General features: G+C 41.7%; 1 protein-coding gene across 1 annotated transcript; it reads right to left on the bottom strand.

The window, feature by feature from the left end:
* Positions 1 to 1,764: 1,764 nt before the first annotated feature.
* On the bottom strand, positions 1,765 to 12,160 carry CLN5 (CLN5 intracellular trafficking protein). The gene is made up of 4 exons (XM_030312266.1): positions 11,991 to 12,160; positions 8,003 to 8,168; positions 7,109 to 7,334; positions 1,765 to 3,799 (listed from the first exon to the last, which is right to left on the bottom strand). The coding sequence occupies exons 1-4, from the start codon at positions 12,143 to 12,145 to the stop codon at positions 3,288 to 3,290; spliced, it is 1,059 nt and encodes a 352-aa protein (XP_030168126.1). The 5' UTR covers positions 12,146 to 12,160; the 3' UTR covers positions 1,765 to 3,287.
* Between the last annotated feature and the right edge of the window lie 788 nt (positions 12,161 to 12,948).

Raw genomic sequence — 12,948 nt, 5'->3', positions numbered from 1 at the left:
CTGGGAACAATCTTTGCGGACTCCAGCTTCAGTTTATCTGTGGTTTTAAAGTTATCAAGCAGCCAGAAAAACCTTACCTGCTTCCTGACACCCAGCTTTACTTTAAACATAAGGACATATCTTAGGGCATATAAAATGGACACAAAGCCCTTTACTCCAAAAGTGAACTAAAAGCTTATCCTTAGAATAATCAGTCAAGTAAAAGAATATAAGGGTAATAGCCTATCTTGTTTTAAGTAGGGGAAAGAAAATGTAGATAGGAAAGTTTGAGAGCACAGGAAACTATTTGGACAATGAAGGGTAAATAGGCAGATGCTGGAAACAAACTTTGGCCAGCCCATTTGCCTTTGACTCTGAACAGGGGAAAAGATGTGTGGTAGTTTTGGAACATTGTTCTTTGTATAACATACCAACAAGTTATTTAAAAAAAAAAGTCATCTTAAAGGAACTGAAGTCTCAGATTATAAAACTGAAGTTTACTAAGACTTTTTTTTTTCTAATTTCAAAGGAGCCAATATTGAAAGTTACAAATACTTAATGTTTAGTAGTTTTAACCTTTGGACCATTTTCCTGTATGTGGATATTAAAATATATTTGATGACACTTTATGGGTCTACTTAATACTAGCCAGAATTAGTAAGTGAGGACATATTTAAAGCCCTAATTCAAGGGGCGCCTGGGTGGCTCAGTCGGTTAAGCCTCTGACTTCAGCTCAGTTCATGATCTTGTGTCCGTGGGTTCGAGCCCCGCGTTGGGCTCTGTGCTGACAGCTCAGAGCCTGGAGCCTGTTTCAGATTCTGGGTCTCCCTCTCTCTCTGACCCTCCCCCGTTCTTGCTCTGTCTCTGTCTCAAAAATAAATAAATGTTAAAAAAAAAATTAAAAAAAAGCCCTAATTCAAACTTCCAACACAATGGTTTCTTAGAGAGTAAATTTTATACATTTATAACAGAAAAATATAAATCACATTTAAGTTATACGGTAGAATTGGCAAATTCCTGCCTGGCCATATTTTGGCTTCTCAATTACCATTTTGAAAGCATGTTCTTGAATCATCTCTACTCCAAAAGCCCTACTTCACCTTTTAAGTACAGTTGACAAGTTTGATAAACTCTTAAGTACTCAATATGAATTTTGTTCTATTTTATAGTCACCTGAGTCTATTACTTTCACAAAATTTCTTCATTTGTTAATATTCATAGGAACTGAAAAATCTTTACTACTTTTTAAATGTTAACTGTTTAGAATCTTGCTTTAAAATTCAGGCTCCACATCCAGGTGTCCTCATTTGTCTTTGCTACAGAACCAGATTCTGTGCTTTACAGTTAACACAGATGTGGCACAAGAGTTCTTGCATGTTACCCCAATGCAGTTCTAGAAAACCCAAAGTTCTGTTTTCCCAGATCAATTTTAAGAATCCAGGAGAAGTTGGCATTGCCTGATTTTAGCCACTAGGTGGTGATAACGCAAAGATCCAAGTTTGTGACATTCTGAAGACAACCAGCAAGTTTAAAGAGGCAAAATTAATTAGTGTTTACACTATTGACAGGAATACAAAGGCTAAATGGGAGGCAGTGAAGTAAAGTTCTCCTTATGTATTTCAGCCTGGCTTTGCCTCTGTGCAGTAGGCAGGATAATCCAGGGCTTCTCAAGCTATCTGTGGTAAGGCCTGGCTTTTTATTTTCAGACTGTGGCAGTGCCTATAGTTTTGAAAAAGACAATAAAAGTGAAGTCCTTGACAAATGAAATAAAAACACATACAAAAATACAAGCCCCATTTTTTTATTAGATTCAACAAAAACAAAATTACTTTAAAAGAAGTTTCCCACCAGTATCTGTGCTTGACCAGTAACCTGCGGTGTTAGTAACTTATGGTACAGGCATGGGTCTGAGGACTACACTCTGACAATGAAACCTTGCTTGATCATGTATCCCATCCAGTCAGAACTGGTTCAAGATGTGGCTCCATTACCAATAGCAGGGTAGCCCTGGAAAGGTCATTTAGACTTTCTAAGCCCCAATTTACTCATTTGATCAGGTAAATAATACCTGTGTTTAGGCTTTGTAGGAGAACTCAATGTACTAACCTCTCAGGAGACACTCAAATGTTGGTAGAAACTGAACAACATAGTTTACATATTAAACAGATGGTCTCTGCTTCATCATCTTACTGACTGGCCTTTTTTCCATGAATAGACAGTGTTCAGTTGGTCATTAGGCATTTAAAGGACCCTGAAACCTTGTTTGATGGCCCTAAATGGAAGCACAGCTACTTGGAGACCCTTGACAAAGACCTGTCCCCTGAGAAGTGTACCCTCCTACTGAGCTGGCACCTCTACTAGGGTGGAAGGACTACATGAAGCAGTAAAGGAGTCATATGGTGCCTATTCACCCAGACGTGTCTGCAGTCAGATACTTCCATGTCCCAATGTGCTTAAACAACTGCAGAAGCATTAAAGCTGTCAGCTCAAAGTTTAGATTATTACTATAAAACCCAGGAAGGGTTGGCATGTAAACTACATTAAGCCAGATCAAGGACAGCAGTTTGTTCTTTGATTCATCATTGTAGCTACCATTTTCTGTAACTTTCCTATGCCAAACATACATGGCTTCAATTTTTACAACAATCCTGACGGATGACTCCTCTTAGAGATAAGGATACTAAGGTTCAGAAATGCTAAGCTGCCTACGTCACAAAATGCCAGTTACTGGCTAGTTCTAAAATGCTAGCTAGGAACTTGTGCTCTTTAACACTTTTTACCACATCTGGAAGCAAAACTACTCCAGCCGTGGTATCCAAATTAGTCTTTAAGTAAAAGAACAAAATCAAACTACTAGACCTGGTCCCCAAAGTTACAAAAGTTGCAAAGTCAGTCTAAACCATCAAAAAGTACTTAAATGAAAAAGTGTAACTGTACCAGAGAAAAGTAGCCCCCACCATGAAAATGTCACTGAGGGTATTTTTAAATCTGGGCACACCATATCCACAATTAAAAAATATGGGGTCCAAAGATCCTATGTATCTGATATGAACTGTAATTCATTTTAACAAAGGCTTGGAGTTTGAAATCAAGATCACCTAATGGGCTCACTTAGGCTAATGCAATGAGAGTTTCAGCTCCTCTCCAAAAAAGGTCCTGAGATGATACGCTGCAGTTCTGCCCAAGTACATTCTACCTTTCTGCTCCAAGGAAGAAGGGCCTAAGAAAATCCATGAATGTAAAACCACTACCTGAAAAACATCTATGCTGGTGACAGGAAAAAAAAAAAAAGCAGAAGAATTAAAATTTTATAAACCAGAGAGTGTGTTGTTTCTGTTAGGTAAAGGGATTTCTTCATATGTTATTTTAATAAAAGGGAATTTCATAGGTAAAAACCAATATTCAAAATTATAAAACAAATAGAACTGTCTGTGTATAATCACTGCATCAAAAATTTGCAAGAAACTGAACAGAAATTCTTTAGTTGATGAATGTGGTTTGAAGGGGTAATAAAACCTTTTTACGGCTAAAGCAAGAGTCTGATTTCCTGTTGGCCCAAAAATAGACGTTTCATTTCCCAAATAAGTAGGCTCTCCACTGTAAAGAAATATTCTTGTGTAGTTGGTTTCGATCTTCTTGAACTCTGCTCCAAGTTCAGCCAACTTGTTATATGTCCTTAACACAAATTTGGAACAGTCGTAGGATTCAAACCATGTCTCCGCCCCCTTTTCTGGGCTGGCCTGGACGGTCCATGTCTCATAATAAATCCCTGTTTCATTGTCCCATTTTACCCACTTTGCCATCTTGTTAAATGTGTTTCCTAGTTAAAAAAAAAAAAAAAATTTCCTATGTGAACATCAAAGCCAATCATTAGTCTTATGTCAAATGTTCTAACCTGATTAAGGTCATGAATAAATAATATTATTAAATTATTAAATTATTTGTAATATCAGTTCCAAACCTGTACTCACAATAGGAATCCAAGCTTAGCCAATTTTCATTCCATTTTTCAAAGCACAAGGTATTTCTGAATTGTAAACCTTAGATATAATAGGGGTATCAAGTCTTACATACCAATTCTGTAATCATTTAAGCTATAAAAGCAAAATCATACACATACAGAAGCCCTCTTTACCCCACCCAACAAATCTTGGATTCAAAGGTAAAGAAAGAAAACAAGGAAAAATTGTGGATAGAGGGAAAAAGTGAGTGGGGCAAAGGCAGTGTAAGAATGGAGGAGGGTGAAATGCAGAGCTTTTCTGTCACAAAGCATTGCGTGTGTACAGTACGAACGGCAGCCAGAGGAACAGCTACTTTAGAAGGCTGGCCTACTAATGTTACAAGAGAAAGTACCATACCCTGTCCACCCCGAATACCTGGTATCTCCTTTTTCTTTTTGTACTTGTAACTGTTTGAATTCTGCTCACAACCTTCCCACTAACCATACAAATTCTTCCAATGAATCAACTTAAACTGGAAATGTTTTCTGCCATGTTCATGGCCTATTACAGACTCCGGAACAGCTCACGCTCTCCTACGACCTTGTACCCGACCAAAGGAATCTCTCCAAATGTTAACAAAACACTATACTTTGCGTGGTTACAACCTCATCTGGGCATTTACAGTGCCTAATAAAGCTTCACTACAGCATTTCAATTTGTCACCATATATATGAACCTTTCTTAAGTGCTCCAACTTGAGTCCATGAAATCAATTATTTCATGTCCTATAAAATGAATACAGCGGCTGCCTTTATCAATTTTTTAGAATTAAAACTATGGAATAATATAAAGCTTGTTTTCTTTTTGTTGTTGTTGTTTATTTATTTTTGAGAAAAAGAGCATGAGCAGTTGAGGGGCAGAGAAAGAGGGAGAGAGGGAGACCAGAACCCAAAGCAGGCTCCAGGATCTGAGCTGTCAGCACAGAGCCCGATGTGGGGCTCGAACCACAAGATCGTGACCTGAGCTGAAGTCAGTAGCTTAACAGATGGAGCCACCCAGGCACCCTTAAAGCTTGTTTTCTTAGAACTGGGTATACTGTTCTTAGTGTTCTTCAACCTTAAAAAGTTACTGCTGTAATTAAGAGAGAATACTTCAAAACACTATTCTGTAACATGAGAAAATGTCAATGAACACGATTAATCACAAAGCAGACGGAAAACTTGAAAGATTTAAGTACTAGCATATTAGTACTATTTTACATGAAATAGTGATCACTTGTTCATATCATATACTGATGTCAGAAGGAAGAGTTTTCAGATAATGAAATAGGTGGACAAGGAGAAAACAGCAATGTGAACTGGCTTGGGATGAAAAAAAAAAGTATCACACTGAGCACTGTTAAAAGAGAAACGGGCTTTGATATTGCTTGGGATGGTTTGGGGCATATTAATTAGAAAGAAGGAAGGAAGATTAGAAAACAGCATGGTGTAGAGTTAAAAGATCCCCAGATTACATTTAAGACACAATTCTATTCCTGGTTCTACATCCAGATCTGTGACTGGCAAGTCATGCCACCTGGCTGACCCTCAAATCCTTATTTTTTTTTTTTCCTTCAACGTTTATTTATTTTTGGGACAGAGAGAGACAGAGCGTGAACGGGGGAGGGGCAGAGAGAGAGGGAGACACAGAATCGGAAACAGGCTCCAGGCTCTGAGCCATCAGCCCAGAGCCTGACGCGGGGCTCGAACTCACGGACCGCGAGATCGTGACCTGGCTGAAGTCGGACGCTTAACCGACTGCGCCACCCAGGCGCCCCACAAATCCTTATTTTTAAAAGGAAGAAGAGTGTTTTCTCCTCCCCACTGAGCTATGAGATAACATGCTCCAAAATGCTTTGTAAAGGGCTATCCAAGTGGAAAGCTTGATAACTTCCTCAAGGTCTATGGCTCACTGAATAATTCTTATCACAAACAGTGCTTTCATTTCAGATATTTCCACTTTCTTGGAGAACAACAATTATAATGCAGAGCTCTCTAAATCATATGGGCAAGCTCCCTACCTCCAGAATGCAATGGCAGTCTCATCCCTGTTCTACACATGACGTAATGAGTCAAAGTAAAAATATGACCCAAGGTCACATACCAGTTTCTGATAAAAGTTCTGAACTCCTTTCTTCAGCATTAACCAACAATGCAACACATGCAGCAAAATTCTAAGTGTTTCAGCAACTTTCCAATACATCCAAAAGAACAGAAAATCTCAAAGATAAAGTATTTTGATTGCTCAAGGAGCCTCAAATGCTAAGATTGTATGTGTTTTGGGAAGCAATGTAGAGAAGTAGTTAAGAAAATGGCCAATAAAGCTTCACTGCCAGAGTTAGGGTCCCACCTACTTCTTGGTTGTGTGATTTTAACCACTTTGTGCCTCACGTTAGCCATCTGTAAAATGAGGGAAATAACCGTAACTATCTCAGGGGGTTGTTGTGATGATAAATGACATGATATAGGTAAAGCACTCGGAACACTGCTGGACCCAGAGTGAGTCCCCATGAGTGGAAGCTGTTATTATTTCTTGACATAAAAACATTTTGTCATCACTCAAAGTCTTTTTCCAGATACATTTAACAGGTCCTTTGATCAAATATTTTCACAGGCATTTTGTGGATTTTCTTCCACATGTTTATTTAGAAAGTCCAATTCAATTGCAGAAAACATTTTACCATTTCATTTTTTACTATGGAATAGAGGAGATACACTACTCATCACCTAAAGGTGACGTTTTGCAGGGAGCCTGGGTGGCTCAGTCAGTTGAGCATCCAACTTCAGCTCAGGTCATGATCTCACTGTCTGTGAGTTCAAGCCCCACATCGGGCTCTGTTGACAGTTCAGAGCCTGGAGCCTGCTTCAGATTCTGTATCTCCCTCTCTCTCTGCCCCTCCCCTTCTCACGCGCGCGCTCTCTCTCTCTTTCTCTCTCTCAAAAATAAATAAACATTAAAAAAAAAAAAAAAACTAAAGGTAACGTTTTGCATGAGTAATAGTTTGGATCAAACCTTACTGCTTCCAGAAGTACATTTTGTAAACTGACCTCTAAAGAGTAGAACATGACTGAAATGCCTCAAGGAAAGCAATTTTTTTCATTTGGATATCGATGTAATCATCAAACAAATGCCGTATTTTTGAAACTTACCTGGTATAGTTGCTACTTGAACTAATGTCCCATTTGCCTTCCAGTGAATATCATCAATTCCTTCAAAAAAGCATGCAGCTCCTTGATTACACCAGAAAGGGGCATTCATTTCAGGTCGGAGATGGGGAAATGTGCAATTTCCAAGTTGGAAAAGTTCGTACCATTCCATTGTGTAGTTCTGGCCGGTTAAAGTACTCTTGAATCCAATGGCATCATGCATAATTTTCTGTGTAAAGACCATACATGTATGAAAGCATCTGTGAAGTAACCACTGGTCCAGGAGCCAGATGGGAGAAAACGTAATATGTCACAACTGTATATCAAGTAGAACGGCTCAGCTGTTCCTCTTCCATGTTGCTATTCTTGTGTCCACTCTGTGGCTCCTCCAGTTCCAGGCCCTCTTCCACTCTGGTTTTGACCATTGCTGCTTATCTCAGATATGCTATACGGACACACTCTTAATTTCTTTCCACTTTAAAATGGGTTGGAGAAGCTCCATGCCACAGGCTCAGGAAGTCTACATGCTTCACAGGGTGACAGAGGCTCAACTGGTGAGCTCAGCTAGGAAAATGTGTATAGCAGGGACTGGAAATGAAGTGTCTCCTGCCTGCCTTGCCCGTTCCGCTGGGCCTCCTCCTTTCTTACTTGCCAGGAGCTAGGTACAGGAGTTGGGTATGGATTCAGATTATTAAAAAGGGATTAAAGCAACTGCATTTGTTACTGTCAGAATCACAAAACATGATAATATTTTTTGACTACTCATTTTAAATATGCCAAGAGGAACAGCAATTATACATGATCTAAAATCAGCCCTTTGAACAGCGATTATTCCCTCAAATCCACTTAATAAATAATTTAATTAACCAAAGTTACAAGATCAAGATGCAGCCTTACCAGGTGTCCCAGGAGATTCCCATATTTAAATTCCCATACTGGGGCTTGTAACCGAAAGACTTCAATGACATCATCATCTTTCATAATTGGGATAGGTGAGCCGGTTGGACAGAAAGTGTATTTAGCTTGACAATAAGGATCTGGTTCTGGGCGGAAGGAAAAGCGTCTAATAAAGAAAAAAGAAACCACAAACTTAGATTCCAACAGGAATTTGGTTCTTCTTGCACATTTTAGAATCCAGATTTTAGTATCACCATCAATAACACTTTCAGAGAAAACATTCAAAGGTTATAGTGTTTAAACATTTTGTTATTCTGTCAACAACTCCGACGAAGTCTTTAATAACAAATGATATATTACAAGCACTTTGATAAAGGCATGCTTCCCTGTTATCTGCTCTCATTGTGAGAATTTTGAACACAGGGGCCATATCTTAGAATGTCTATAGATCCACACTTATTTATAGACAAACAAATATTCACTGAATAAAGGAATATTTTTCAAATGACATTTAATTTCGTAAACAGTCCACATGTTAAGATTATTTCAAAATAATTATTAAATAGAATATATTTTCTATTTTCTTTTTTTAATGTTTATTAATGTTTATTTATTTTTAAGACAGAGAGAGACAGAAGCACGAGCAGGGGAGGGGCAGAGAGACAGGGAGACACAGAATCTGAAGCTGGCTCCAGGCTCTGAGCTGTCAGCACAGAGTCTGACGGGGGCTCGAACTCATCACCTGTGAGATCATGACTTGAGCTGAAGTCAGATGCTTAAGCGATTGAGCCACCACCCAGGCGCCCCACTATATTTTCTATTTTCTAAAGAATTAACCAACAGGGAGTGCCTGGGTGGCTCAGTTAAGTGTCTGATTCTTTTTTTTTAAATGTTTGTTTATATTTGAGAGAGAGAGAGAGAGAGAGAGAGAGAACAAACGGGAGGGGCAGAGAGAGGGAGACATAGAACTTGATGTGGGTTCCAGGCTCAGTGCTATCAGCACAGTGCTATCAGCACAGAGCCTGAAGCGGGGCTCGAACTCACAAACCATGAGATCATGACCTGAGTCGAAGTCGAATGCTTAGCTGACTGAGCCACCCAGGCGCCCCAAGTGTCTGATTCTTGATTTCAGCTCAGGTATGATCTCATAGTTCCTGGGTTTGAGCCCCATGTATGACTCTGCATTGAGAGTGCAGAGCCTTCTTGGGATTCTCTCTTTCCCTCAAAATACATAAACATAAAAAAAAATTAACTGACAGGAGTGTCCCTCTATTTGCTAGATGGAATGCTGCCCAATTCGTGAAATCATTTAATAAAGCCAATTAGAGTTTAAAAAAAAAAAATTGGGGCACCTGGGTGGCTCAGTTGGTTAAGTGTCCAACTTTGGCTCAGGTCATGATCTTGCGGTTAGTGGGTTTGAGCCCTGTGTCTGTGTTGACAGCTTAAAGCCTGGAGCCTGATTCAGATTCTGTGTCTCCCTCTCTTTCTCTGCCCCTCCCCTGCTCTCTCTGTCTCTCAAAAATGAATGAACGTTAAAAAAATTAAAATTAAAAAAAAATAGCCAGCGATCAATAGATATTTACTAAGGATCTACTATATGTAGGACACTATACTAGGAAGGAGGGAAACAAAATCAAAATGATGTTCCCTTCCTCAAGGACATTTAGGTGGGGTCTGGGAAGACATTAAATAAGTAGTATGACGCAGTGTGGTCAGTGCTAAAGAAATATACAAAGTCCTATGGGCACAAAAAAGAGAGAAATCACTTTTACCTGATGTGGAATGGGTGGGGTGAGAAGAGCAAAGAAAGGGATGAAGATCTGGCTTAGGCTTTTAAAATACTTTCGATGGTTAGGACATAAAAGGGACAATATTAAGGCTTATAAGACAGTAGGTAAATAATGCTGGAATTCAGGCTTCAAGGTAGGAGAAACAGGCAGGGACTGTCATTTTGCACTGATGCAGTGTGAACCGCGCCACGGGACTCCTACAGCTGGTGAGCGCTGAGCCCAGGAGTGAGCTTAAAGGATTTTAAGTAGCAGACCTGATATGACTGAATTTGCTATGAAACAAACCTTGTTTGTATGAGTTACAGGAGAGCGGTGAGAGAAGCGAAATTAAGGCAGAGGTCAATTAGGAGGTTATAGCAATAATGTAACAAGAAGAGAAGGCCCCCGGAGAGAGCCATGGCAGTTAAGATGAGAGGAGGGACTACGGCTGAAGTCGGCTCAACAGACACTTACTGGTCACCTTCCATATTTGGCAAGAGAAAGACGGAAGAAAGAAAGACACTGCTTCTATCTATCTTCTAGGCACCATGGATCTCTAAAATTTTAGGCAGATCTATTTTTTTACAATCTTAACACATCAACAAAAATTCTATTTTAAGAAGTTAATATCTTGATGTTAGCCAAGAGTATTAACAACCCCCCAATGTTTATGAAACTTACACATACTTCCTTGTTTTTATAGATGCTCAATGGGTTGTTTAAACACGTAACTATTTAGTTTTCACTTGCTTGAAGCAAAATCTTTTAGGTCAAAGGTAATTTCAAAAGCATAATTTAATAAAGTTAAATTTTATTATATTCAGTTGAGAAGACTAAATGGGGACAGGTACTTAATACTTGAAACTTTTATAGAAACCCTAAGGTATCGTCAATACCTTGCCCTAACTATAAATCAAGGAGTTTTGCATTTACAATCTCTTCCTTATTTTACTGAACATTTAATTTTACTTCTTATGAACGTTTTATTAACTTTTTCTTTTCAAGAAAACCCAAACTTCTCTTTTCATATATATCAAGCAAAACAAGGAAGTGGTGCAAACCATTCCAGTGAACAGAATACACTCCTATCCACGCTTGACAATAGCTGACATTTATTAGATTTAATCCTCTAACAAGCCTGGGGGAAATGCTGTTACTGTTCCTACTTTCTTTAAAAAAAAATATTTTTTTTAATGTTTATTTATTTTTGAAAGAGAGAGAGACAGAGTGTGAGCCAGGGAGGGGCAGAGAGAGAGGGAGACACAGAATCTGAGGCAGGCTCCAGGCTCTGGGCTGTCAGCACAGAGTCCCCACGCGCAGGGCTTGAACTCACAGACCCTGAGATCATGACCTGAACCAAAATCGGACGCCTGAGGACTGAGCCATCAAGGCGTCCCATCTATTCCTACTTTCTAGGGCAGGTCACATGGGCACAGAGACACTGAATCACGTTGCCAATTTCAAAAGCTAGTGCTGGTGGTGCCTGATTTGACTGGAACCCAGAACTCATTCCTGACCACTAGGTTATCCTGCCTCCCCGCTCACTATTTTGTCATCCGAAATAGCCGTGTTTTCAAAATCTGTTGGCCTTTCGCCTGCTTGATGTTAGCAGCATGTTTTCTTTCTGTTTAGCCACCTGAACATCTAAGGCCGTGTAGATACTCTTCTAGGTCAAAGGCTCCAATCAGCTCCACAGGTGTGCAGTCTCTGTCCTCGTCTTAAGACCAGACTGAAAACGGGGGACACACGAGGTCACCAACCCTTCCGGTGAGCCCCGGACAAAGGGAGCGGGGAATTCCCAGGACACGTGACTTTTACGGCTAAAAATGGAAATTTCCAGAGAACCAAGACCAGCAGGTCATGTTGTATATTGTGCCAATGGGTACGTACTCATGATAACTAATGACATGCATGACGTCAAGTAATAAGCACGATATTCAAAGTCTCCTCAAACCATTCAAAGAGTTGATCACTTGCATCTAAAAGTCACTCAAGTAAAATTACATTACTCCCGTTTCTTCCATGACTCCGGCCTGCCCTGAGCCTAAGCCACCTAGAAAGCAGTTCAAGTGTCCCAAGAGGAAGAAAGGGCCTGGGCGACGCGCAGCGAACAGCTCAACTCGGTCCTCCACGGCGCCGCCTCCGCCTCCCGACCCCGGCACCCCGCCCCGCCAGTGCGCGCGTCCGCCCCGCCACGCCCGCGCGCCGCGCGCACTCACTTGTAGGGCACGGGCCACTGGCGCCGGGAGGAGCCCGCGGCGGCCAACGCCAGCCACAGCAGCCCCAGGGCCCGGCGCCAAAGCGCGCACCCCGGGGCCGCGCCCGCGGGCTTCTGCCCCGCGGCCCCCCGGCCAGCGCTCCCCGCCTGCGCCATGTGGCGGCTCCCGGTGCTTCCGGCGCCTCCCGAGCCCGGCGACGCGAAGGGCCCGCGAGCTGAGCATGCGCGCGGAACCCCGCCCCCCGCGAGCCGTGTGACCCCTGGACTGGGCCACTTTGGTCGGCCGGGTCCCGCCCTCTCCCTGGCCGGAGACTGGGGCGCGGGGCACCTGCCTGGGGGTGAGACACTGGAGCTCTGCAGTGCAGCTATTTCCCCTGCCTTCAGCAGACCGTGCCGCGGCGCCGGGGCCCGGCACCCTGGCGCACTCCATCCGCGCCGTGGGGCCTCCTTTTTCTGAAACTGACTCATAATGCCTTGTTCTTCTGGCGCCGCGTCTGTGTAGAGATCACCGTGTGTTTGGAGCTGTTTTCTGACCTCTGCGCAGTATCTACCAGCCAAACCAAACCAAACCAAACCAAGAAACCAATCCAACTTTGGGCTCTTCCTTTGGCTTCTCTAGCACGGAACTCTTACCCTGCCACACAGGGCCCAGACTAGGTGACAACAAACATTTGAGTATAAGAATCATTATTTGGAGGTGGTGGTGCAGTGAGGAAGACAATAATGGAGGAATGACTGGTCCTCCCCCTGTCTTAAGCCCGTGAGAACAATGGCCAGCACTTACTATATATAGCCCATAATACTACTCTACATGCTTTAATTTATTTATTTTGAGAGAGCATGTGCAAGCAGGAGAGGGGCAAAGAGAAGAAAGAGAATTCCAAGCAGGCTCCACGCTGTCAGCACAGAGCCCAATGCAGGACTTCCTCTCACAAACCGGGAAATCATGACCTGAGCCG

This window comes from Lynx canadensis, chromosome A1 (assembly GCF_007474595.2).
Source record: "Lynx canadensis isolate LIC74 chromosome A1, mLynCan4.pri.v2, whole genome shotgun sequence".
Taxonomy (NCBI): domain Eukaryota; kingdom Metazoa; phylum Chordata; class Mammalia; order Carnivora; family Felidae; genus Lynx; species Lynx canadensis.
Note: the sequence above shows the minus strand (reverse complement) of the source record. Positions and strands in the feature narration are given on the sequence as shown.

Bases quoted from the DNA above. Each gene is read 5' to 3' on its own strand.
- CLN5 (XM_030312266.1), bottom strand. From the start codon at position 12,145: ATGGCGCAGGCGGGGAGCGCTGGCCGGGGGGCCGCGGGGCAGAAGCCC. The intron at 8,169-11,990 runs GTGAGTGCGCGC...TTTCTTTATTAG, and splicing joins CAGTGGCCCGTGCCCTACAA to ACGCTTTTCCTTCCGCCCAG. The intron at 7,335-8,002 runs GTAAGGCTGCAT...GTCTTTACACAG, and splicing joins GGAATCTCCTGGGACACCTG to AAAATTATGCATGATGCCAT.